Consider the following 27,978-nt stretch of genomic DNA (forward strand, 5'->3'; position numbering starts at 1 on the left):
ACTAGGGAAATAGAAGCAACTGAAACCATGGTATTAGTAACCTACAGCCTTAAGAGTATTGTGGAGTGGGACAGCAAACAAATCCATCCTTGTTTTTTAATGTTACTCCAAAGCATACTTTGAACCCTGCCCAGGAGCACTGAGTGCCAGTGAGCTAGCTGAATTATTTGACCTTCACTTTTTTGTGTGGTAAAGTTATCAAGGCTCTTCACCAGTCTGTTAGATGATTTACCATCATTACCAGCCTAATCCCACCTCATGATTAAGCTGTTGATTCTGGGAGATCTGCTAATTGGTGAATCATTAAATCTCTTCATAGAAAACACAGTCTTGAGCTAAGTCTTTTTCAACCAGTGGCAGCACGATTATTCTTCCCATTGGCATTGATGTCAGAAGTTCAGTCTTCATTTCAACAAGCTCTTATTGGTGAGTAGTTGCATTTTTGATCGAGGGTGAAAACCTTTTCCATTTTCTTTCTATGTTCTTTGGCTGATATAGTAATTAAGTTGAAATAAGACAGGTTAACAGGAGAAAAAAACAAATGTAATTACCTACATATGGCAGCCCCATATAACAGGAAGAGTCAAATACAGTCCCACAACTGAGGTTTATATATTATCCTGAGCTAAAGAGAAGAGGGTGAAAGCATTGGGAATTCAAAGAAGACAAAGACGATTGACAGGAACATGTGAAGAGCACATATTCTTTGTGTTTACTCAACCTCAACCATGTGATTGAGTCTTTATGATGTACAAAGTTATCTCTGGTATAAGTTTTCTTCCTGGTACAGGCCACCTGTGGAAATTCTTTTAGGCAGTTAAGGAAAAGTAAAAAGCTATTTGGGTCTGCTGGATCTGTATTGCTTCTGTCGCAAAAAAATCCACCTGCTAATGCAGTATATTTCTGGGCACAAACTCTGCTCCCCTTAACTTGTCTGAACTGTACTAATTATACAGTCTCAGGTGAGACTTTTTTCCTTCTTTTTTAAAAAAATTTTTTAAGTTTATTTATTTTGAGAGACGGAGAGAGCAGAAGAGGGGCAGAGAAAGAGGGAAAGAGGGAAAGAGAGAATCCCAGGCAGGGGCTGGGCTGTCAGTGCAGAGCCCTGGTGGAGGGCTTGAAACCACGAACCATGAGATCATGACCTGACCCGAAACCAAGACTGAACCACCCAGGAGCCCCTCAGGTGATCTTTCTAAACACTGGGCTAGATAAATATAAGATATCAGCTCATATATTTGAAGCAAAAATATTATGTAATTGTTTTGCATTGATTTTCAATCAACTTAGCTGTTTTGGTTCCAAAATATTTATATAGAGATTCAAGAACATTTTACACTAAAACAAAGATATAATGGACCATAACAGTAGTGTTTTATACTAGATTCTAATACACGGAGAATAGAAGAGGGTAGAATGTATAGTATGTATGATAGCAGAATACCAGATTCATTCTAGTTTATCTTCTTTTTTACCCCCTTTTCGGATCACACTAAGTTTTTTCATATGTTTTCAAATAGTTTACTTCCCTAGAAAAGGAGTCCATCGATGATATGTCCCCTTTTGTCTACTTATCTTGTTACTTTATTTCCTGTTAACACAGCCAATTCGAGGAAAAGGCATGTGTCCTATGTGTCCTATGGCCTTTTCCTTGAGCTCCCTCAGAAGCAATATCTTTTGGCCACAAAAGATATTTTTGCTCTGTTTTCCCCACTTTTAAAGGTATATTCACATCCTCCCTGCCACTTCCCAAGGATTTTAATTGCTACACCACTTCCTTTAGGTATGAACGTTTCTTGCTGTTTGGCCACCGGTGCTAAAGGCAAATCCCTTACTTTCAGTGCATTTCCTGGTGCTCCTGAACATCAAAAATTAGATATTGACAGGTGTTCCAACTAACCTCAACTGACTGTGAATCACCTTCATTCTAATTATAATTCCACATCTATTGTACAAGAGCTTCAACTTTCTACCCTGGGTAATATTACATATGTCACATGCCAGGTTTTCTTCCCATCCAATTTGCAATCACGTTGGGCTCAGATGGGGGCATATGCCTTCCCCTAAAGCCTACTCTACACATTTGGACCCTGAGGAACATATAAGCCCTTTGATATAGGGGACCCGTTGGATAGCCAGACCATGATCAATCTCTGACACAGATGCATTGTTTACAATGTCCCTGCCTAGGCTCCAGTATTATAAGATACCATTATTCTACTTTTGTGAAAAGATAAAAGGGACCAATTTTCACTCCCCAACATTCCTGTATCTTTTACATAAGTTTTTCTAACTTTTTATCTCACTGTTCGAAGTCACTCTGTATTTTCCATATTCTTGTTAGTAATTCTCATTATTCCCCCATGTTAATTTACAAACCGGGCATATTTAAAAAAATTTTTTTTTACGTGTATTTATTTTTGAGACAGAGAGAGACAGAGCATGAACGGGGGAGGGTCAGAGAGAGAGGGAGACACAGAATCTGAAACAGGCTCCAGGCTCTGAGCTGTCAGCACAGAGCCCGATGCGGGGCTCAAACTTACGGACTGTGAGATCATGACCTGAGCTGAAGTCGGACGCCCAACCTACTGAGCCACCCAGGCGCCCCTGTATTTTTTTTTTTTATCTTTGTGATTCTATGCTGGTTTAATGTTTTTTAAAACATAATTTATTGTCAAAATGGCTTCCACACAACACCCAGTGCTCATCCCAACAAGTGCCCTCCTCAATGTCCATCACCCAGTTTCCCCTCTCCCTCACCCCCATCAACCCTCAGTCTGTTCTCTGTATTTAAGAGTCTCTTGGGGCGCCTGGGTGGCTCAGTCGGTTAAGCAGCCGACTTTGGCTCGGGTCATGATTTCATGGTCCGTGAGCTTGAGCCCCGCGTCAGGCTCTGTGCTGACAGCTCAGAGCCTGGAGCCTGTTTCAGATTCTGTGTCTCCCTCTCTCTGACCCTCCCCCATTCATGCTCTGTCTCTCTCTGTCTCAAAAATAAATAAACGTTAAAAAAAATTTAAAAAAAAGAGTCTCTTATGGTCAGGCATATATATTTTTAAATGTTCTCTAAACACGACCTTCCTACTTTTACTAACAATGGATAATTCTTACCTGGTTGCTTATTAGATTTTCATGATTTAATCTTATGAATCCTATTAAGGCTTTAAAAATTTGTTGCCGGTTTGTGTGGCCACATTTTAATAGCATCATCATGAAGTCACGTTTGTACAAAACTTGTTTACTTGTTCTGATCTTTGCCCTGGCAGTCCTCATGTTGGTCCTTTTGACCCCTGAGTACCACCTCTGATAGCAACAAAATCTTGTTTGCTTTATGAAAAGATCAAAATGTTACAGGCTTATTGTTATTTTTTAATCCCAAGATGTGGAACTGGCTGCACTAAGGAGCCACTGCTTCTTTATAATGCAAGTTACTATTACAGCCCAATGTGGGGATCGAGATGTAAATTATGTTCTTCATCTTGGACACTGCAGATGGCAAAGAGACTCTTTAAATATCTCCAGTGACCGAAAACTCATCTTTCCTGTCTTTCTCCATCCTTTGCTGTCTGGTCCCCCACTTTCTTTCTTGCCTATGAATTCATGTTGATGATTCCAAGTAATTTGGTTTTTTTCGTAAATCTCTTTTGTAAAGAGAGGCTACCAATCCTAGGTTTTCCAGTAACAGTGTGACTGTGAAAATATATTTAAAGTTGTTTATTTGGGGGCATCTGGGTGATTCAGTTGGTTAAGCATCAGACTTCAGCTCAGGTCATGACCTCACAGTTCCTGAGTTGAGCCCCGCATTGGCTCTGTGCGGACATATCATAGCCTGGAGCCTGCTTTGGATACTGTGTCTCCGTCTTTCTCTGCCCCTTCTGTGCTCGCGCTCTGTCTCTCTTTCTCTCTCTCTCCAAAATAAATAAACTTTAACAAAATAAAAAACATGCTTATTTCCATTTTTCTATAATGACCCTTGGCTCTGGCTTTCTGGAATTGTTTTCAAATTATGCAATTCTAAGCTCTTATTTTGTCAGCTACTGCTATGATCAACTATTTTGAGAACTAGGAATAGGACACTTCAGAGTCATCTGGAAGTACCTCTGTAAGGGTTAAATTGTAGTGTAGAGCTAATGCTTCGCTTGAAAAATAACAGCTTTGTGTTGACACTGAAGGTTAAGAGATAACAGCCTTGCTTTGCTCTGGTAAACTATGCCTCATACCCTTGTAAATTAGGCTTCACCAATTAAGGAAACAAAAGTTCAAAGAAAAGAGCATCAGAGGCAGGGTCAAGGAGATCCACTGGTTGCAACTTAGAGGCAGAAAGTCTAAAGTAAACACCTCATTAGACAACTGTTTCTAACTCACCTGGGAACTGTTTCTCTGTTCTGTTCCCAGGTGATGATAAAACGATGTGATCGGTTATAAAAACTCTGTATCCCGGCTGTTCGGGGCCGCACTCTTATCAAGAGTGTTGGTCCCGATCGGTCGGCCTTGCCTCTCATTGTAATAAACTTTGTTGTGACTGTCACCAGTGCCCGTAGCATTCTGTTTCAGGAGTCGTGTGGATGCAACACCTCCAAGAAAACTGAAACCCAGAGTTCTCATATCAAAATGCGTTTTTCCATATAGTTAGGGACAGATAATAATGAAAGGCAAAATATGTACCTAAATGACGACTCACAAGTCTTGGTTTGTACTTTCTACATGCGATCCATTATTTAAATGTTTTCTTTCATGCTTTTCCTTTGTGCCATTGTCCATATTATCATTATGGGCAATTTAATTGCTCACACGCAATGTCTCAGGCTTCCCGGAATAGACTCATGCCTGTGACCATTCATGCTGGTACTACCCCAATAACTTTAAAGATGTCACAAGTTAAAAAAAAGAAAAAAAAGAAAGTTAAATTCAAAGGTACCAAGATTACTATAAACAGATAATGCCTACCGAGACATTATATAAAAGAAATCTTTTATGAACCTACTAAGACCTAAGCAAGTGAATGTAGTTCATTTACAGGGGGGAAAAAAGGCCAGCTGATAAAGGACTATGTGGTTGGTCTGATAGCCAAGTGTTTTTGAAGCCCACTTAAATCCTATTTGTATATACATTTTCTGTTCAAATATACATAAGATTTCTGATTAAGAGCATCAGTTTTTAGAAATATTACAATAATTACTCGTAAGCTACTTTCCCCATACCTACATGAATGGAGCACGCACAAATAAAACCAAGAGCTAGCCCATAAATAGAAGTCTCTTGGGCATTCCCCAAATTCCACACACCCAGAATCCAGGCTTTCAGAGCCAACAGGTTTTCAGTGTTTGTGTTTGTTAAAAAGGAAAGATACAGAAGGGAAAACTATAACATTCTACTAAATTTCTCTCAAATAATTTATCTGTATTTTGCAGGCAACAGAAATATGGAAGATACAAACAAATTTTTAACCAAATTTAAAGGATGTTATTTTGGAAATACTCAACTTAATCTTGAATTTTTAGAAAATTTAGATGATTTTGAAATCAGAGATGATGATGTCTTCATAATCACATACCCCAAATCTGGTGAGTCCTGTATTCCAACAGCTAATACAATTAATAAAATGATATTTCTGTAATATGGGAGCACTGTTTTTTTTAGGAGCATATTCTATTTGCATATATAGTCAATCTACTGGATATAAGTAATTTCTCATGTGGGCAAGGGAAATGGGCATAATGAAGAAGGAGAGAGATTGATGAAACCCTATCAAACACTGAGTTGCTGAAGTGGGCTGGGAAAGGACACAGGGATATTTGCCATTTAGGCAGCTTCTTGGGACATACTTGAAGCTGTATTTAACGACCAAGTACCTGAGAAAGAGGAAATTGAACTTATACTAATTATGATCATTCCCCAAATACTTTGGGTCTTATTTTTGATACCACTCATATATATGTGTAGAATATATACATACATTTTGTGTGTGTGGGCCTACACATACATCTATTTACATTCTCTACCTGTGTTTTATTTTTTTATTTTTATTTTTTGAAAAATAAGGATGTTTATTAAGGACATTTCTAGCCCACAGCTAGGGCTCATACTCAGCTCTATGAGCCACTGTCCGGCCTCATCCCCATTCAATGTGAATGACATTAGGGAGGCCGAGCCACAGGTATATCCCATTGATCCCACAGTAGGGGGGTCCCTTCCATAGCCAGGTATAGATAGAAGATATACTGCTGAGAATGAAGAGGGAAATCACTGGATTAATAAGTTTCTCTACACCTTGCCTGGACCCTTTCATTCTCACCTTCAAAGACCATGGGTTGAAGGTGCCTAGTACCATGATGTGGGGTATTCTCTACCTGTGTTTTAATGGGATTGGGGGGAATGTTTTTTGCTGCTGTGTTGTATGAGTTCTCTATATGGTTTGATATTACCTATTATGAGAAATATGATTTCCAAATATTTTATTCCATTCAATATGCCTTTTCATTTTGTTTGGGCTCTTTGGTGTACAGAAACTTTTCAGTCTGATATACTCCCACTTACTTATTTTGTTTTTGCTGCATTTGCTTTTGGTGTCATGTCCCAAAATATCATTGCCAGCATGAATTTTGGGGCACTACTGCCCTTGTTTTCTTATAGGAGTTTTGTTGTTTCGGGTCTTACATTCAGGATTTAATCCATTTTGAGTTAACTTTGTGTATGGTTTAAGGGAGTGGTTCATAGTCTTCTTTTCCTATGCCAGTCCAGTTTTCCCAATGCCATTTATTGAAGAGTCCACCCTATATTTTTTGCTCCTTTGTCAGAAATTAGTTGATTATACATGTTTAATTTGGGGCTCACTCTCTTGCTCTGCTGATCTATGCATCTGTTTTTATGCCAATACCATAATGTTTTGATTACTATAAATTTTTAATATTATTTGAAACTAATAAATGTGATGCCTTTAGCTCAGCTGTATTTTCTAAAGATTGCTTTGGCTACACAGGGTCTTATATGGTGCAAAAAAATTTTATGGTTATTTGTTTTATTTCTGCGAAAAATGTCATGATAATTTTGATAAAGGTTGCATTGAATCTGCTGACTGCTTTGTGTAGTATGGGATTTTAACAATATTAGTTCTTCCAACCCATGAACAGGAATGTCTTTCTATATATTTGTATTTTTTTTTCAGTTCCTTCTATCAGTACTTTACAATATCCAACGTGTAAGTCTTCTACCTCCATAGGTAAATTTATTCCTATATATTTTCTCCTTTTTGATGCTATCATAAATGGGATTGTTTTCTTAATTTCTCTTTCTGATAGTTTATTGTTAGCTTATAGAAATACAAGTTATATTTGTATGCTGATTCCTATCTTGCAAGTTCACTGAATTCAAATGATTAGTTCTAACAGAATTTTTGGTGAAATGTTTAGGGTTTTTGATATATAATATCATCTACGAATAAAGACACTTTTACTTCTTCCTCTGCAACTTAGATGCCTTTTGTTTCTCTTTCTTGTCTAAGTGCTCTGGCTAGGATTTCCAGTAAAACTAGTGAGAAGCGTCTGATCTTGGTCATTACTTTAGATGCCCTGGTTATGATCTTAGATGGAAAACTGAAATTCTTACTATTGAGAAAGATGTCAGTTATGATCTTGTCATAAATGGCATTTAACCTATTGAGTTATGTTCCTTCTACATTTTGTTGAGAATTTTTATGATGAACAATATTCAATTCTGTTGAATTTTTTCTGTATTTATGGAGACGATAATATGGTTTTTATGCTTCATTTTTTAATGCATTATCAAACTATTCTATTTGTGGATGTTGAACCATCCTTGCATCCCTGGAATGAATTGTATTTGATCATGGTGTATGATCCTTTTAATGTGTTGTTGAATTCAGTTTGCTAATATTTTATTGGGGATTTTTTGCATCTATATTCATCAAGACTGATGGCCTGTGACATTCTTTTCTTCTAGTGTCTTTTCTGGTACTTAGCTGGGTAATGTTAGCCTTGTAAAATGAATTGGGAAGTGTCCCCACTTTTTTTATTTTTGGAAGAGTCTGTGAAGGATTGTTACTAATTCTTAAAATATTTGTTAGAAAGAAATGTTTTTAATATTTTTTTTCCCCCAGAAAACACTGATTCTCTTGCTCTACCTCAATTTAACAGACATGTTCCTATCTCTGGCTCTTTGCACTCACAGAATCTTTTTCCCTTGATGCTCTTCTACCTGATATGTGCATGGTTTACTCCCTTCTTTGGGTCCTTATTTTGAACTTATATTATCATTAAGGCATTCTGGATGGTCATATTTAAAAATGCAGCCTCACTCAAAATTCTCACAGTCTTCTTTGCTGCTTTATTTTCCCTCCATAATATAACACATATCACCTTATACTATACCATATATCTACATACTTAATTTGTTCATTCTTTACAAAGCCATCCTTAGGAAGCACTTCATAGCATTTAGACAAGAACAAATAACCCAGAAGAACAGGAAAGACCTAAAAAACAATTCCATGTGTATAAAAGAACTCAATATAAATTTAAGTAAGGTGCATTTATTAATGGGGAAAAGATAGTATATTTGGTCCCAGGAAATCTGTGTCACTATATGCAGGAAGTTCACCTGGAATCGAACAGCACATAAAAGAGTAAACTCTAAGTGTATTCAAGACACTAATATTAAAGGTAAAATTATACAACTATTTCTATTAAAAATATTGTAGAAAAATCATTGTAACTAAAGAGTGGTCAAGAGCGTCTACACAAATGTCCAAAGAAAAATATACAGGTAAAAGTTTGATAAATTCAGTTACATCAAAATTAAGATGTTTGGGCTTTGCTTAACAGTGAGTTCCCTAGGCAAAGTTAATAGGGTCTGAAAGAGAGGAACTACTGGGCTTTTGAAGATGGCGGTGTAGGAGGATGCTGGGCTCACCGCGCATCCTGCTGATCACTTAGATTCCACTTACACCTGCCTAAAGAACCCAGAAAACAGCAAGAGGATTAGCAGAACGGAGTCTCCAGAGCCAAGCGCAGACGAGAGGCCCACGGAGGAGGGTAGGAAAGGCGGCGAGGCGGTGCGCGCTCCACGGACTGGCAGGAGGGAGCCGGGGCAGAGGGGCGGCTCGCCGACCAAGCAGAGCCCCCGAGTCTGGCTGGCAAAAGTGGAGGGGCCGGACGAACTGTGTTCCGACAGCAAGCGCGACTTAGCGTCTGGGAGGTCATAAGTTAACAGCTCTGCTCAGAAAGCGGGAAGGCTGGAGGACAAAGGGAGGGAGAGCTGCTGAGCCCCCAGATGGCAGAGCTCAGCTTGGCGGGGAACAAAGGCGCTCGCCAGCGCCAACTCCCCCGCCCATCCCCCAGCCAAAATCCCAAAGAGAACCAGTTCCTGCCAGGGAACTTGCTTGCTCCGCGAAAACACCCAACTCTGTGCTTCTGCGGAGCCAAACCTCCGGCAGCGGATCTGACTCCCTCCCGCTGCCACAGGGCCCCTCCTGAAGTGGATCACCTAAGGAGAAGCGAGCTAAGCCTGCCCCTCCTGCCCCCGTGCACCTTGCCTACCCACCCCAGCTAATATGCCAGATCCCCAGCACCACAAGCCTGGCAGTGTGCAAGTAGCCCAGACGGGCCACGCCACCCCACAGTGAATCCTGCCCCTAGGAGAGGGGAAGAGAAGGCACACACCAGTCTGACTGTGGCCCCAGCGGTGGGCTGGGGGCAGACATCGGGTCGGGCTGCGGCCTCCCCCACCAACTCCAGTTATACACCACAGCACAGGGGAAGTGCCCTGCAGGTCCTCACCACTCCAGGGACTATCCAAAACGACCAAACGGAAGAATTTCCCTCAGAAGAATCTCCAGGAAATAACAACAGCTAATGAACTGATCAAAAAGGATTTAAATAATATAACAGAAAGAGAATTTAGAATAATAGTCATAAAATTAATCTCTGGGCTTGAAAACAGTATACAGGACAGCAGAGAATCTCTTGCCACAGAGATCAAGGGACTAAGGAACAGTCACGAGGAGCTGAAAAACGCTTTAAACGAAATGCAAAACAAAATGGAAACCACGACGGCTCGGATTGAAGAGGCAGAGGAGAGAATAGGTGAACTAGAAGATAAAGTTATGGAGAAAGAGGAAGCTGAGAAAAAGAGAGATAAAAAAATCCAGGAGTATGAGGGGAAAATTAGAGAACTAAGTGATACACTAAAAAGAAATAATATACGCATAATTGGTATCCCAGAGGAGGAAGAGAGAGGGAAAGGTGCTGAAGGGGTACTTGAAGAAATTATAGCTGAGAACTTCCCTGAACTGGGGAAGGAAAAAGGCATTGAAATCCAAGAGGCACAGAGAACTCCCTTCAGACGTAACTCGAATCGATCTTCTGCACGACATATCATAGTGAAACTGGCAAAATACAAGGATAAAGAGAAAATTCTGAAAGCAGCAAGGGATAAACGTGCCCTCACATATAAAGGGAGACCTATAAGACTCGTGACTGATCTCTCCTTTGAAACTTGGCAGGCCAGAAAGGCTTGGCACGATATCTTCAGTGTGCTAAACAGAAAAAATATGCAGCCGAGAATCCTTTATCCAGCAAGTCTGTCATTTAGAATAGAAGGAGAGATAAAGGTCTTCCCAAACAAACAAAAACTGAAGGAATTCATCACCACTAAACCAGCCCTACAAGAGATCCTAAGGGGGATCCTGTGAGACAAAGTACCAGAGACATCACTACAAGCATAAAACATACAGACGTCACAATGACTCTAAACCTGTATCTTTCTATAATAACACTGAATGTAAATGGATTAAATGCGCCAACCAAAAGACATAGGGCATCAGAATGGATAAAAAAACAAGACCCATCTATTTGCTGTCTACAAGAGACTCATTTTAGATCTGAGGACACCTTTAGATTGAGAGTGTGGGGATGGAGAACTATTTATCATGCTACTGGAAGCCAAAAGAAAGCTGGAGTAGCCATACTTATATCAGACAAACTAGACTTTAAATTAAAGGCTGTAACAAGAGATGAAGAAGGGCATTATCTAATAATTACAGGGTCTATCCATCAGGAAGAGCTAACAATTATAAATGTCTATGCGCCAAATACCGGAGCCCCCAGATATATAAAACAATTACTCATAAACATAAGCAACCTTATTGATAAGAATGTGGTCATTGCAGGGGACTTTAACACCCCACTTACAGAAATGGATAGATCATCTAGACACACGGTCAATAAAGAAACAAGGGCCCTGAATGACACATTGGATCAGATGGACTTGACAGATATATTTAGAACTCTGCATCCCAAAACAACAGAATATACTTTCTTCTCGAGTGCACATGGAACATTCTCCAAGATAGATCACATACTGGGTCACAAAACAGCCCTTCATAAGTTTACAAGAATTGAAATTATACCATGCATACTTTCAGACCACAATGCTATGAAGCTTGAAATCAACCACAGGAAAAAGTCTGGAAAACCTCCAAAAGCATGGAGGTTAAAGAACACCCTACTAACGAATGAGTGGGTCAACCAGGCAATTAGAGAAGAAATTAAAAAATATATGGAAACAAACTAAAATGAAAAAACAACAATCCAAACGCTTTGGGACGCAGCGAAGGCAGTCCTGAGAGGAAAATACATTGCAATCCAGGCCTATCTCAAGAAACAAGAAAAATCCCAAATACAAAATCTAACAGCACACCTAAGGGAAATAGAAGCAGAACAGCAAAGGCAGCCTAAACCCAGCAGAAGAAGAGAAATCATAAAGATCAGAGCAAAAATAAACAATATATAATCTAAAAAAACTGTAGAGCAGATCAACGAAACCAAGAGTTGGTTTTTTGAAAAAATAAACAAAATTGACAAACCTCTAGCCAGGCTTCTCAAAAAGAAAAGGGAGATGACCCAAATAGATAAAATCATGAATGAAAATGGAATGATTACAACCAATCCCTCAGAGATACAAACAATTATCAGGGAATACTATGAAAAATTATATGCCAACAAATTGGACAACCTGGAAGAAATGGACAAATTCCTAAACACCCACACGCTTCCAAAACTCAATCAGGAGGAAATAGAAAGCTTGAACAGACCCATAACCAGCGAAGAAATTGAATCAGTTATCAAAAATCTCCCAACAAATAAGAGTCCAGGACCAGATGGCTTCCCAGGGGAGTTCTACCAGACGTTTAAAGCAGAGATAATACCTATCCTTCTCAAGCTATTCCAAGAAATAGAAGGGGAAGGAAAACTTCCAGACTCATTCTATGAAGCCAGTATTCCTTTGATTCCTAAACCAGACAGAGACCCAGTAAAAAAAGAGAACTACAGGCCAATATCTCTGATGAATATGGATGCAAAAATTCTCAATAAGATACTAGCAAATCGAATTCAACAGCATATAAAAAGAATTCTTCACCATGATCAAGTGGGATTCATTCCTGGGATGCAGGGCTGGTTCAACATTCGCAAATCAATCAACGTGATACATCACATTAATAAAAGAAAAGATAAGAACCATATGATCCTGTCAATAGATGCAGAAAAAACATTTGACAAAATTCAGCATCCTTTCTAAATAAAAACCCTTGAGAAAGTCGGGATAGAAGGAACATACTTAAAGATCATAAAAGCCATTTATGAAAAGCCCACAGCTAATATCATCCTCAATGGGGAAAAACTGAGAGATTTTTCCCTGAGATCAGGAACACGACAGGGATGCCCACTCTCACCGCTGTTGTTTAACATAGTGCTGGAAGTTCTAGCATCAGCAATCAGACAACAAAAGGAAATCAAAGGCATCCAAATTGGCAAAGATGAAGTCAAGCTTTCACTTTTTGCAGATGACAAGATATTATACATGGAAAATCTGATAGACTCCACCAAAAGTCTGCTAGAACTGATACATGAATTCAGCAAAGTCGCAGGATACAAAATCAATGTACAGAAATCAGTTGCATTCTTATACACTAATAATGAAGCAACAGAAAGACAAATAAAGAAACTGATCCCATTCACAATTGCACCAAGAACCATAAAATACCTAGGAATAACTCTAACCAAAGATGTACAAGATCTGTATGCTGAAAACTATAGAAAGCTTATGATGGAAATTGAAGAAGATATAAAGAAATGGAAAAACATTCCATGCCCATGGATTGGAAGAATAAATATTGTTAAAATGCCAATACTACCCAAAGCTATCTACACATTCAATGCAATCCCAATCAAAATTGCACCAGCATTCTTCTCGAAACTAGAACAAGCAATCCTAAAAAAAATATGGAACCACAAAAGGCCCCGAATAGCCAAAGTAATTTTGAAGAAGAAGACCAAACCAGGAGGCATCACAATCCCAGACTTTAGCCTCTACTACAAAGCTGTAATCATCAAGAGAGCATGGTATTGGCACAAAAACAGACACATAGACCAATGGAATAGAATAGAAACCCCAAAAATAGACCCACAAAAGTATGGCCAACTCATCTTTGACAAAGCAGGAAAGAATATCCAATGGAAAAAAGACAGTCTCTTTAACAAATGGTGCTGGGAGAACTGGACAGCAACATGCAGAAGAATGAAACTAGACCACTTTCTCACACCATTCACAAAAATAAACTCAAAATGGATAAAGGACCTGAATGTGAGACAGGAAACCATCAAAACCCTAGAGGAGAAAGCAGGAAAAGACCTCTCTGACCTCAGCCACAGCAATTTCTTACTTGACACATCCCCAAAGGCAAGGGAATGAAAAGCAAAAATGAACTATTGGGACCTCATGAAGATAAAAAGCTTCTGCACTGTAAAGGAAACAACCAACAAAACTAAAAGGCAACCGACAGAATGGGAAAAGATATTTGCAAATGACATATCGGACAAAGGGCTAGTATCCAAAATCTATAAAGAGCTCACCAAGCTCCACACCACAAAACAAATAATCCAGTGAAGAAATGGGCAGAAAACATGAATTGACACTTCTCTAAAGAAGACATCCAGATGGCCAACAGGCACATGAAAGATGCTCAACGTCACTCCTCATCAGGGAAATACAAATCAAAACCACACTCAGATATCACCTCACGCCAGTCAGAGTGGCCAAAATGAACAAATCAGGAGACTATAGATGCTGGCGAGGATGTGGAGAAACGGGAACCCTCTTGCACTGTTGGTGGGAATGAAAACTGGTGCAGCCACTCTGGAAAACAGTGTGGAGGTTCCTCAAAAAATTAAATTAAAAATAGACCTACCCTATGACCCAGCAGTAGCACTGCTAGGAATTTACCCAAGGGATACAGGAGTACTGATGTATAGGGGCACTTGTACCCCAATGTTTATAGCAGCATTCTCAACAATAGCCAAATTGTGGAAAAAGCCTAAATGTCCATCAACTGATGAATGGATAAAGAAATTGTGGTTTATATACACAATGGAGTACTACATGGCAATGAGAAAGAACGAAATATGGCCCTTTGTAGCAACGTGGATGGAACTGGAGAGTGTGATGCTAAGTGAAATAAGCCATACAGAGAAAGACAGATACCATATGTTTTCACTCTTATGTGGATCCTGAGAAACTTAACAGAAACCCATGGGGGAGGGGAAGGAAAAAAAATGAGATTAGAGTGGGACAGAGCCAAAGCATAAGAGACTGTTAAAAACTGAGAACAAACTGAGGGTTTATGGTGAGGTGGAAGGGAGGAAAGGGTAGGTGATGGGCATTGAAGAGGGCATCTTTTGGGATGAGCACTGGGTGTTGTATGGAAACCAATTTGACAGTAAATTTCATATATTAAAAAAAAGAAAGAAGAACAAGTATTAACTCTTCTATAAATGTTTGGTAGAAATCCCCCTGTGAAGCCATCTGAGCCTGGACTTTTGTTTGTTGGGAGATTTTTGGTTACTGTTTCAATTTCATTGTTGGTAATGAGTATGTTCAAGTTTTCTATTTCTGATTCAGTTTTGGTAGTTTGTGAGTTTCTAGGAACTTACCCATTTCTTCCAGATTGCCCAATTTGCTGGCATATGATTTTTTATAATATTCTCTTATAATTGTTTTTATTTCTGAGGTGTTGGTTGTGATCTTTCTCATTCCTGATTTTATTTATTTGATTCCTTTGTCTTTTCTTTCTGATAAGTCTGGCTGGACTTATCTGGGTTTATCAATTTTATTAACTTTCAAAGAATCAGGTGTTATTATCAGTTCTACTGTTTTTTATTGTTTCTTTGTTTGTTTCTATATAATTTATTTCTGCTCTAATCTTTATTATTTACTTTCTTCTGCTTGCTTTAGGCTTTATTTGTTGTTCTTTCTCTAGATTCTTTAGGCATAAACTTAGGCTGCATATGTGAGATTTTTCTTGCTTCTTGAAGTAGACCTGTGCATGTACTTACATCATATGTCTGCTTGTGCTGCATCCCAAAGTTTTGGGGTCATGATGCTTTCATTTTCATTTGTTTCTATGTATTTGTAGAATTCCTTTTTTGGGGTGTCTTTGTGGCTCAGTCAGTTAATCGTCCAACTCTTGATTTTAGCTTAGGTCATTTTCTCATGGTTCATGAGATCGAGCCCTGCATTAGGCTGTGTGCTGACAGTGCAGAGCCTGCTTGGGATTTTCTCTTTCCCTCTCTCTCTGCTCTTCCTCCACTTGGTCACACACATACACATGCATGAGCCTTCTGTCTCTCAAAATAAATGAATAAACTTACTCAAATTTTTGTCCTTAATTTCCTGGTTGGCCCATTGATTCTTTAGCAAGATGTTCTTTGACCTCCATGTATTTGTGGTCTTTCAAAATTTTTTCTTATGGTTGACTTCAAGTTTCATAGCATTGTGGTCTGAAAATATGAATGGTATGATCTCAATCCTTTTGTACTTGTTGAGGTCTGATTTGTGACCTAGTATGTCATCTATATTGGAGAATGTCCAATGTGTGCTCAAAAAGAATGTGATTCTGCTGCTTTTTGATAAAATGTTCTGAATGCATCTGTTTAAGTCCATATGTTCCAGTGTGTCACTGAAAGTTATTGTTTCCTTGTTGATTTTCTGCTTGGATGATCTGTCCATTGATCTAAGTGGGGTATTAAAGTCCTCTAGTATTATTGTATTATAATCAATGTGTTATTTATGTCTGTTATTAATTGTTTTATATATTTTGGAGTTTCCAACTTGGGGGCATAAATATTTATAATTGTTAGATCTTTTGTTGGATAGACCCTTTTGTTATGGTATAGAGCCCTTCTTCATCTCTTCTTACAGTCTTTGTTTTTCTGATATAAGTATTGCTACTCTGGCTTTCTTGTAACTTCTGTTTGCATAATGGATGGTTTTCAATCTGCAGGTTTCTTTAGGTCTAAAATGAGTCTCTTATAGGCAGCATAAAGATGGGTTTGTTTTTGCTGTTGTTGTTTTTAATTCAGTGTGACACCCTATTTCTTTTGACTGGAGCATTTAGTCAATTTACATTCAGAGTGATTACTGATAGATATAAATTTAGTGCCATTTTACTACATGCTACACTGTTGTATCTGAAAATTTTCTCTGGTCCTTACTAGTATTTATTGCCTTTTGTCTTTCTTTCCCACTCAAAGAATCCCCCATTAATATATCTTGCAGCTCTGGTTTAGTGGTCAGAAACTCGTTTACTTTCTGTTTGGGAAATTCTTTATCTCTCCTTTTGTTCGGAATACTGGATAGAGTATTCGTGGATGCATATTTTTTCCATTCAACACATTGAATATATCATGCCATTCCCTTCTGGGGTGCCAAGTTTTTATGGAGAGCTGTGCTACTAATTTTCTTTGTCTTCTCTTGTAAGATAAGGAATTCTTTTGTCTTGCTGCTTTTAGGATTTTTCTTTATATTTTCCAAGTTTGACTATGATATTTGTTTTTAATTTTTTTAAATATTTATTTCCTTTGAGAGAGAAAGATAGAGATAGAGAGAGAGAGCGAGCACAAGCTCTGGGGAGGGGCAGAGAGAGAGAGGGAGAGAGAAACCCAAGCAGGCTCTGGGCTGTCAGTGCAGAGTCCCATGCGGGTTTGATCTCACAAACTGTGAGGTCATCACTTGAACTGAAATAAAGGAGTTGGATGCTTAACCAACTGAGCCACCCAGGCACCCCAACTATGATATGTCTTGGTGTTGGCTTGCTTTTGCTGATTTTTATGGAAGTTCTCTGTTCTTCCTAGATTTGGATATCTCTTTCCTTCCCCAGGTTAAGGAAGTTTTCAGCTATAATTTCCTCAAATAAACCTTTTGTTCCCCTTTCCTTCTCTTCTTCCTCTGAGGCTGCTATGATATGAATATTATTATAATTTATGGAGTTACTGAATTCCCTAAGTCTACATTCATGATCTAATATTTTTCTTTCCCTCTTCTTTTCAGCTTCAGGATTTTCCATAATTTTATGTTCTCTATCACTTATTCATTCCTCTGCTTCTTCCATCCTTATAGTCATTACAATCAGTTCGTTTCAAATCTTGGTTATGCATTTTTCATTTTTGCTTGACAAGTTTTTAGGTCTTTAATCTCTGTGGTAAGGAATTCCCTGCTGTCTTCTATGTTTTTCTCATGCCCAGCTGGTATCATTGTAATTATTGCTTTAAATTCTGGAACATGAATATTATATCTGTCTCAGTGAGATCAGTGGCCATTAACTTTTCTTGTTCTATCTTTTAGGATGAATTCTCCTGTCTTGGCATTTTTAAATTTATTTTATTAACGTTGATTTATTTTTGGGGGGGGTGGGGAGAGAGAGAATGAGACAGAGAGAGAAAGAAAGAAAGAAAGAAAGAGAAAGAAGGAAAGAAAGAGGGAGTGGATAAAGAGAAGCTGAACACAGGTATTTGAACTTTTGAATCTCTGCAGAGATTTTTGCATCATACTGTTGAATCTCTGCAAAAATGTGGCATGATTGGTACCCGTCCCAAAGCTGTGATACCACCTGAAGACACAGTGTCTGTCAACTGGGAAAGGTGGAAGTATGTAAGCAACCTTTTTAGAGCTTCCTAACAGTGGATTTTCATTGAGTTTGAGCTCCAGCTGTGGTAATACGTAGGCACATGTGGTCGTGGTCCTCCCTGGGCAACACTGGAGGACTACAACCACCAATATGAAGGTAGTGGGAGGACCAAATGAGGTGCATACCACCTGCCCCTGCCAGCAAAGCATGTGTGCCAAAGAGTGATCTTGCTCACCATGTGCTGCTGATTAGCATGGATTATTATTTTTTTTAAATATAATTTATTGTCAAATTGTCTTCCATACAACACCCAGTGTTGTTGGCTCATCCCAGCAAGTGCCCTCCTAAATGCCCATCACCCACTTTCTCCTGTCCCCCATCCCCCATCAACCCTCATTTTTTTCTCTGTATTTAGAGTCTCTTATGGCTTGCTTCCCTCCCTCTCTGTAATTTTTTTCCCCATTCCCCTCTCCCATGGTCTTCTGTTATGTTTCTCAAGATCGACATATGAATGAAAACATATGATATCTGTCTTTCTCTGACTGACTTATTTCGCTTAGCCTAGTACCCTCCAGTTCCAACCACGTTGCTGCAAATGGCCAGATTTCATTCTTTCTCATTGCCAAGTAGTATCATGTTGTATATACATAAACCACATCTTCATTATCCATTCATCAGTTGATGAGCATTTAGGCTCTTTCCATAATTTGGCTATTGGTGAAAGTGCTTCTATAAACATTGGGGTACATGTGCCCCTATGCATCAGCACTCCTGTATCCCTTCGGTACATTCCTAGTAGTGCTATTTCTGGGTCATACAGTAGTTGATTTTTACTTTTTTGAGGAACCTCCACACTGTTTTCCAGAGTGGCTGCACCAGTTTGCATTCCTACCAGCAGTACAAGAAGGTTCCCGTTTCTCCACATCCTCGCCAGCATCTATAGTCTTCAATTTGATCATTTTAGCCGGTGTGAGGTGGTATCTCAGTGTGGCTTTGATTTGTATTTCCCTATGATGAGTGATGTTGAGCTTTGTTTCATGTCTCTGTTGGCCACTTCTTTGGAAAATTGTCTATTCATGTTTTCTGCCCATTTCTTCACTGGAGTATTTGTTTTTTTGAATGATGATTTTGTTAAATTCTTTATAGATTTTGGATACTAACACTTTATCCTATATGTCATTTCCAAATATCTTTTCCCATTCTGTCAGTTGCCTTTTAGTTTTGTTGATTGTTTCCTTTGTAGTGCAGAAGACTTTTATCTTGATGAGGTCCCAATAGTTCATTTTTGCTTTTAACTCCCTTGCCTTTGGAGATGTGTCAAGTAAAAAATTGCTGTGGCTGAGGTCAAGGAGGTTGTTGCCTGCTTTCTCCTCTAGGGTTTTGATGGTTTCCTATATCACATTTAGGTCTTTCATCCATTCTGAGTTTATTTTTGTGTATGGTGTAAGAAAGTGGTCTAGTTTCATTTTTCTGCATGTTGCTGTCCAGTTCTCCCAGCACCATTTGTTAAAGAGTCTTTTTTTCCATTGGATGCTGTTTCCTGCTTTGTCAAAGATGAGTTGTCCATACATTTGTGGGTTCAATTCTGGAGTCTCTATTCTACTCCATTGGTCTATGTGTCTGTTTTTGTGCCTATACCATACTGTCTTGATGATTGCAGCTTAGTAGTAGAGGCTAAGTCTAGAATTGTGATGCCTCCCACTTTGGTTTTCTTCTTCAATATTACTTTGGTTATTCGGGTTCTTTTGTGGTTCTATACAAATTTTAGGATTGTTTGTTCTAGCTTTGAGAAGAATGCTGGTACAATTTTTATTGGGATTGCATTGAATGTGAAGATTGTTTTGGGTCATATTGACATTTTAACAATATTTATTCTTTCAATCCATGAGCACAGAATGTTTTTCCATTTCTTTGTGTCTTCTTCAACTTCCTTCATAAGCTTTCTATAGTTTTTAGCATATAAATCTTTTACATCTTTGGTTAGATTTATTCCTAGGTATTTTATGGCTTGTGGTGCAATGTAAATGAGATCAGTTTCTGTATTTCTCTTTCTGCTGCTTCATTATTGGTGTATAAAAATGCAACTGATTTCTGTACAATGATTTTATACCCTCCGACTTTGCTGAATTCATGTATCAGTTCTACCAGATGGAGAACTTGTGGAGTCTGTCAGGTTTTCCATATACAGTATCATGTTGTCTGCAAAAAGTGAATGTTTGACTTCTTCTTTGCCAATTTTGATGCCTTTTATTTCTCTTTGTTGTCTGATTGCTGATGCTAGAACTTCCAACACTATGTTAAACAGCAGTGGTGAGAATGACATGCCTGTCATGTTTCTGATCTCAGGCGGAAAGCTCTCAGTTTTTCCCCATTGAGGATGATATTAGCTGTGGGCTTTTCATAAATGGCTTTTATGATGTTTAAGTATGTTTCTTTTATCCTGAATTTCTTGAGGTTTTTATTAAGAAAGGATGCTATATTTTGTCAAATGCTTTTTCTGCATCGATTGAGAGGATCATATGGTTCTTATCTTTTCTTTTATTAATGTGATGTATCACATTGATTGATTTGTGACTAGTGAACCAGCCCTGCAGCCCAGGAATGAATCCCACTCAATCACAGTGAATAATTCTTTTAATATGCTGTTGAATTCAATTTGCTAGTATCTTGTTGAGAATTTTTGCATCCATGTTGATCAGGGATATTGGTCTGTGATCCTCCTTTTTTGTTGGGTCTCTGTCTGGTTTGGGAATCAAAGTAATGCTGGCTTCATAGCATGAATCTAGAAGTTTTCCTTTCATTTCAATTTTTTGAAACAGCTTGAAAAGGATAGGTATTAACTCTGATTTAAATGTCTGGTAGAATTCTCCAGGGAAGCCACCTGGTCCAGGACTTTTAATTTTTGGGAGATTTTTGATAACTGATTCAATTTCTTCACTAGTTATGGTTCTGTTTAAATTTTCTATTTCTTCCCGTTTGAGTTTTGGAAGTGTGTGGGTATTAGGAATTTGTCCATTTCTTCCATGTTGTCCAGTTTGTTGGCATATAATTTTTCATAGTATTCTCTGATGATTGCTTGTATTCCTGAGGGATTGGTTATAATAAATCCATTTTCATTCGTGGTTTTATCTATTTGGGTCCTCTCTCTTTTCTTTTTGAGAACCCTGGCTAGAGATTTATCAATTTTGTTTATGTTTTCAAATAACCAACTCTTAGTTTCATTGATCTGTTCTACTTTTTTTCTGAATTCTATATTGTTTATTTGTGCTTTGATCTTTATTATTTGACTTTGTTTGCTGGGTTTGGGATGTCTTTGTTCTTCTGCTTCTAGTTCCTTTAGGTGTGCTGTTAGATTTTGTATTTGGGGTCTTTCTTGTTTCTTGAGATAGGCCTGGGCTGCAATGTATTTTCCTCTTAGGACTGCCTTTGCTGCATCCCAAAGGGTTTGGATTGTTGTGTTTTCATTTTCATTTGTTTCCATATATTTTTAAATTTCTTCTCTAATTGCCTGGTTGACCCATTCGTTCTTTAGTAGGATGTTCTTTAACCTCCATGCTTTTGGAGGTTTTCCATACTTTTTCCTGTCGTTGATTTCAAATTTCATAGCACTGTGATCTGAAAGTGTGCATGGTATGATCTCAATTCTTTTATATTTATTGAGGGCTGTTTTGTGACCCAGTATGTGATGTATCTTGGAAGATGTTCTATGTGCACTCAAGAAGAATGTGTATTTTGATGCTTTGGGCTGAAAAGCTCTGTATATATCTGTCAAGTCCATCTGGCCCAGTGTATCATTCAGGGCCATTGCTTCTTTACTGATTTCCTGCCTAGATGATCTGTCCATTCATGTAAGTGGAGTATTAAAGTCCCCTGCAATTACCACATTCTTACCAATAAGACTGACTATGCTTCTGAGTAATTGGTTTATATATTTGGGTGTTTTCAAATTTGGTGCATAGACAGTTATGATTATTAGCTCTTCCTCATGGATAGGCCTTGTAGTTATTATATAATGCCCTTCTTCATCTCTTGGTACAGACTTTAATTTAAAGTCTAGTTTGTCTGATATAAGTATGGTTATTCCAGCTTTCTTTTGACTTCCAATAGCATGATAGATAGTTCTCCATCCCCTCACTTTCAATCTGGTGTCCTCAGGTCTAAAATGGGTCTCTTGTAGACAGCAAATAGATGGGTCTTGTTTTTTTTTTAATCCATTCTGATACCCTATGTCTTTTGATTGGAGCATTTATTCCATTTACATTCAGTGTTATTATTGAAAAATACGGATTTAAAGTCATTGTGTTATCTGTAGGTTTCATGCTTGTAGTGATATCTCTGGTCCTTTGTGGTCTTTGCAACATTTCACTCACAGAGGACCCATAGGGTCTCTTGTAGGGTTGGTTTAGTGGTGATGAATTCCTTCAGTTTTTGTTTGTTTGGGAAAACCTTTTTCTCTCCTTCTACTCTGAATGATAGGCTTGGTGGATAAAGGATTCTTGGCTGCATATTTTTCCTGTTTATCACATTGAAGATTTCCTGCCATTCCTTTCTGGCCTGCCAAGTTTCAGTAGATAGGTCTGCTACTACCCTTATGTGTCTATCTTTGTATGTTAAAGCCCCGTTCATCCCTCGTTGCTTTCAGAATTCTCTCTTTATCCTTGTATTTTGCCAGTTTCACTATATGTCATGCAGAAGGTCAACCCAAGCTATGTCTAAAGGGAGTTCTCTGTGCCTCTTGATTTCAATGTCTGTTTCCTTCCCCAGATTGGGAAAGTTCTCAGCTATGATTTGTTCAAATACACCTTCAGCCCCTTTCTCTGTCTTTTTTTCTTCTGGAATTCCAATGATACAGGTATTGTTACGTTTGACTGAATCACTTACTTCTGTAATTCTCCTCTTGTGATCCTGGATTTTTTAAATCTCTCTTCTCAGCTACCTCTTTTTTCCATAATTTTATCTTCTAATTCACCAATTCCCCCCTTTGCCTCTTCAACCCGTGCTGTGGCCACCTCTGTTTTATTTTGTACCTCATTTATAGCATTTTTTAAAATTTATCATGACTATTTTTTAGTTCTTGGTCTCTGCAGCAATATATTCTCTGCTGTCTTCTGTGCTTTTTTCAAGCCCAGCGATTAATCTTATGACTATTATTCTAAATTCTTGTTCAGCTATATTGTTTATATCTGTTTTGGTCAATTTTTTAGCTGTCACTTTTCCCTGGGAATTCTTTTGAGGAGAGTTCCTCCATTTCATTATTTTGGCTAATTATCTGTCCCTTATGAGTTTGAAAATCTTGTTATGTGCTCAGCATCTGTGAGCACTGCTATATTAAAGGGGGGGTCATACACTGTCTAGGACTTGGCCCTTCAGGAGGTGTTTTTTGGAGAGTGTTACTTGCACTCTGTTATTGTGACTTTGGTTATTTCATTTCCCTCCTCACAGTGATGTTTCGACCCTCCACCAGATGTGCTTTGATTTTTTCCTTGAAGTAGCCCTGGAAAGGAAAGCAAACAAACAAACAGAAAACAAAAACACACAAAGACACAAACACATCAAACAAACAAACAAACAAATAAACAAAAACAATCCCAAAGCAAGAAAACAGAAACACCAGCTACAAGAACAGGGTATAGGTGGTGCTGATGGAAGAGCACATACAAGGAGAAAAATGACTGGGATGGGGAAAAAGAAAAAAATAAACATTGACCAGGAAGAGAAACTAAAAGTCTTAATCCAGAGAGAGAGAGAGAAAGGAAAATATAGAAGCAGTGAGGAAAAAGAAATGAAGATAAAGTTACCCAGACAGAAATTATGCAGGTGATTATTCCAGAGAAAGGGAAAGAAAAGTAAGAAGGAGGTGTAGAACAAGTATCAAGAGAATGGATTAAATGTCTGCTTGAACAAACCAACAACCAGAGTAACCGGCCTAGTGGAGGGAAGAGATAAGAAGGAGAAAAGGAAGGAAGAATATATCTATATAACAAGAATTGTCCTAGAATTAATCCAGGCAATGAGCAACACTGGTCTGGAGGAGGGGGCCATCGGGTTCCTCAGTGTCTATCCCCGCTCCAGTAGAATGCAGTGACCTATTGTGGAAGGCTGTGGCTTGGTATAGGCAGGCCCTGCCTCTACTGTGGGCCCAGGAGAGCTATCCCAGAGGCCCCACCTTGGGATGACACCCACTTATTCTGTGACAAACGTCCACTCTAATAGGAATTAAGAGAAACAATCATCATAAGAATTTTTTACATCCCACTTACAGTGAAAGGTCCAAATTGAGGCATCATCTTTTCCTTTCTGTCTCCATGTGGGTCACAGGGCCTCCTTTAGGGATTTATAATGAACACTATTTACTTAAGTGGACATCATGGACACAGTAGGAAACATGGTGATGGCGAAAAACATGGGAGGTGACTCCTTCAGTAAAATTCCTATTTCTTTGCTTCTATTACCTGATGTACTAGGAGTGGGGTTGTGGAAGGAAATCTAGAGGCAGGCATAGAAGATAGTTCAAAAGTCCCATACATGAAGCAGAAGAAAGCACAGAAGAGTCAAAAAATAAATTTGTGGGACAAATGCCCACAGAGTTTCAAATGGAGCATCTTCTTTAAAGGAAAAATAAAAGCAATATTTGTTTTCTTTCATCTATTCTGCATTTTTTTATATGAAAATTCTGTTCAGATGAAATTATCAGTATACTTATTATAATACCAAGCTCTGATAAAAACCTGATGGCACATCTATGCATTTTAGAGAAATTTGTGCATCATTGAAAATGAAATTATTTCTTTTACAGGAACCAGCTGGTTTCAGCAGTTATTAAGCTTGATTTATTTTGAAGAACATCGCAAAGGCATTGGGAATCTGGAAACAGTTGATCGAGTCCCCTTCTTCGAGTACAACTTTCGAAAAATGGATTTTGTTGAAAGACCATCTCCTCGTCTCTTCGCTACCCACCTCCCATACTACTTGGTTCCAAGGGGGCTGAAGAACAAAAAAGCAAAGGTAGGAAATAGACCATGGCTGCTGAAAAATAACTGCTCTTTTTTTATTGTTTCATTTCATTTCATTACACTGATACTGCACTCATCTAGCTGTTGGCAAATGTGGCATTTCACATACTTAAAGTTTCAATAGCCATTTGTGTTCTTATCTTACAGTATGAGATTTTTATCTTGCACCCTTTGTTTTCTGATTATATAAGTAATACATCCATTAAAAGATAAAAGAGTATATTTGTGTGTATTTAATGTAATGTATAGAATGTATTATAATATCATGTACATTATATATTATATATCCTTTAATTTTTTAATTAGCTGTATTACCAAGTATATATAAACTGCTAACAATTCCTTTTTCTTTTCTCTGTGTGCCCTCCTTGCTTCCTTTAGACACTTCCAAACTATTTTGCCCACTTTCTCTTCAAATGTACCTAGTTCATTGGAAGTCCTAGGAAAGTTCAGAGCAAATCATTTGTCTCTACTGAGTGATCAGTCACCTCCATCTATTGATAATTTCAGCTCTTGGCTCATTTTCTTCCTTTCTACCTCTTCTCCTGTCACTCATGGGATTATTTCAAAGTTGATGTGCATTGTCTCTGGCTGGCCAGACAGGAGTGAAGCCAAATTGCACCCAAAGGGTCAACATGAAGGAGGCACTCCTTGTCAGGGCCACACAAGTGCAGGATTTCCTCCTTCAGGTTGACCCATCAGGCTCTGCACTGTCCTCCCATACCCCTAGCCCTGCCAGGTCTCTCAGGGTTGACTTCAACTCCAGCTACTTTTTCTTCCACCAACTTCAGTAACCCTCTAAGACAACATATGTGTTATAAACTGCCTTTTTTAAATGACACTATTTGCTGTCTGATGGAATACATACTTACCTGTGTATTTATTGTCTGTGTTTCTGGCCAAAATGGAAATTCTTGAGAGAGATGGAGTTCGCAATGCATATGTACATTGAATAAATTATAAAAACGATCATCAGTAATTGCCCTAACATGAATCTTGACTTTAAGCACCTTGTTATCTGAGTGCTGTCTCCTTTTCCTCCTACTCCCTTCAGGTGTCCCTTGCAGGGGTGTGTCGGCACCTTCAGGTCTCCAGTTCCCCTCTCCCTCCACTTCTTCCCTCTCACTCAACATTTGTCCATACAAGACATGTCCAGACATATCTTTAATTTCTCCTAACCCACCAATGACTCTATATTTCACATTCAAATCCCATTTGTCAAAATCTCTTCCTCCATTCAACTCTGTTATGATCAGCTGCCAACACCTAACTCTGATGAAACAAAGTTGTTGTATATTAGGACCTATGTTCATGAAAGTCCTAGTGTGATATGAAAAAACCAAAACACTTAAAAAGTGTGTCTTGTCTTTACATTTGTGGTCACAATTCTCACATTTTACTTTTTAAAAACTATTTTGCTTCCACCCTTCCCAAAATGACTCTTTGATGCTTTTTTCTGTTCTCAAAGCTCGACAGCATTCTGCTCACCTATCCCGGAAAAGGCTATCCAATAAACCATTCCCAGTAGATGCCCTCCATATCCAAAGCCTCCGCTCACTGCCTTCCCTCCTTAAGAAGAAAAGGCGGAGTGTGTAGACACTTTCTATTCTTATTACATATCTGCCCCTCCATTCAAAAAGGGTTTGAATCCCTTTTTGGATCAGCTTTCTCTATCCCACTGTTTCACAAATGGGAGATATTTTCGTTGCCAGAATATTGGCAATATTTGTAAGCATTTGTGGTTAGAGTGGTGATGGTGTTATTGTTAGTGGTTGAGGCCCAGGATGCTGATGTATGCCTTATGATGTTCAAGGTAGCCCCAACAACAAAGAGTTTTCTGAGAGTAATGTCCATGGTGCCACTGTTGAGAGACTTGCTCTATTCTCAAAGATTTTGCTTGAACAATGTAACATTCATTTTTTCATTCATCACCGATTTCCTTTTGTTTAACTGGATCATTCTGTTTGACCCCAAATCAAGTTTTCATGTAGCACATTTTAACAATAAAACAAAACTTGTCTTTCTCCATTTCACTTTCAGCTACTTTCCTTCATTTACTGTTTGAGGTCAACTTAAAAGTATTTAGCCTCACTCTCCACTCTTTCATTGAATCCTGAATGTCAATGTCACTTTTTTTTTAACGTTTATTTTTGAGAGACAAAGAGACATAGCACAAGCAGGGAGAGGCAGACAGAGAGAGGGAGACACAAAATTCAAAACAGGCTCCAGGCTCTGAGCTATCAACACAGTTCCCAATGTGGGGCTCCAACTCATGAACCGTGAGATCACGACTGGATGCTTAACTGACTGAGCCACCCAGGCACCCCTCAATGTCACTTATTTTTTATAATTTTCAAAAAGCAGGGATTATTTCTTGATCATTTTACTTGGCCTATTACTGACATCTGACATAATTGATCACTTTCTACTTCTTTAAACATTTTCTTTTCCTGCTGTTCCAGATAGGACATTTCTGGTATCAGCCTGTCTCAGTAGACACTTAGAGCATACTCTATCGAGCAACCAATTCCTCTCCTCATATTTCATGTCAGCGGAACTCTCATTTTGTTTGGGTTTGTATCCTCTGTGTGCTTTTGGCCTGATAGTTTAATCCCCGGCTGGGGAGAGGGTACAATTTAGTTGGTCCAAAGCCTGGTTTTGGTACCAGGAATCTTGCAGTGATTTATTCAGATACAGGTAAGTGACAAGCTTATGAGCAATGACACAGGTAAAGAAGTTTCTTCTTCTTTCAGAAATTTCATGTCTTCTTGGAGAAGGTTTCTTCACTCTTTAAAGAGACCATGGGGATGAAAAGTAGTGGCCATCTGGGACATGGAGGAGATTCAACAAGTCAGAGTAGAAAAGTGGGAGACTCTAAGTCCATGATAGCATCAAGATGATGAGTTAACCCAACCTGCTGTACACACATCTTGGCCTTGGTGTTCTGTGAGAAAAGTTGATAACTTTACTATTTAGGAAATGTTATTTGAG

At 38.5% G+C, this 27,978-nt stretch overlaps 1 protein-coding gene across 1 annotated transcript in view; it reads left to right on the top strand.

The window, feature by feature from the left end:
- Positions 1-292: 292 nt before the first annotated feature.
- The window catches only part of LOC128778155 (amine sulfotransferase-like), a 41,316-nt gene continuing 13,630 nt past the window's right edge, over positions 293-27,978 (top strand). Inside the window, exons 1-3 of the mRNA XM_053906492.1 lie at positions 293-426; positions 5,409-5,561; positions 24,771-24,979. Coding sequence (XP_053762467.1) covers positions 387-426; positions 5,409-5,561; positions 24,771-24,979 — 402 coding nt within the window. The 5' untranslated portion in view covers positions 293-386. The remainder of the gene's footprint in view (positions 427-5,408; positions 5,562-24,770; positions 24,980-27,978) is intronic.

The sequence above is a fragment of the Panthera pardus genome, unplaced genomic scaffold (genome assembly GCF_024362965.1).
Source record: "Panthera pardus isolate Hobbes unplaced genomic scaffold, ASM2436296v1 HiC_scaffold_181, whole genome shotgun sequence".
Lineage (NCBI taxonomy): Eukaryota > Metazoa > Chordata > Mammalia > Carnivora > Felidae > Panthera > Panthera pardus.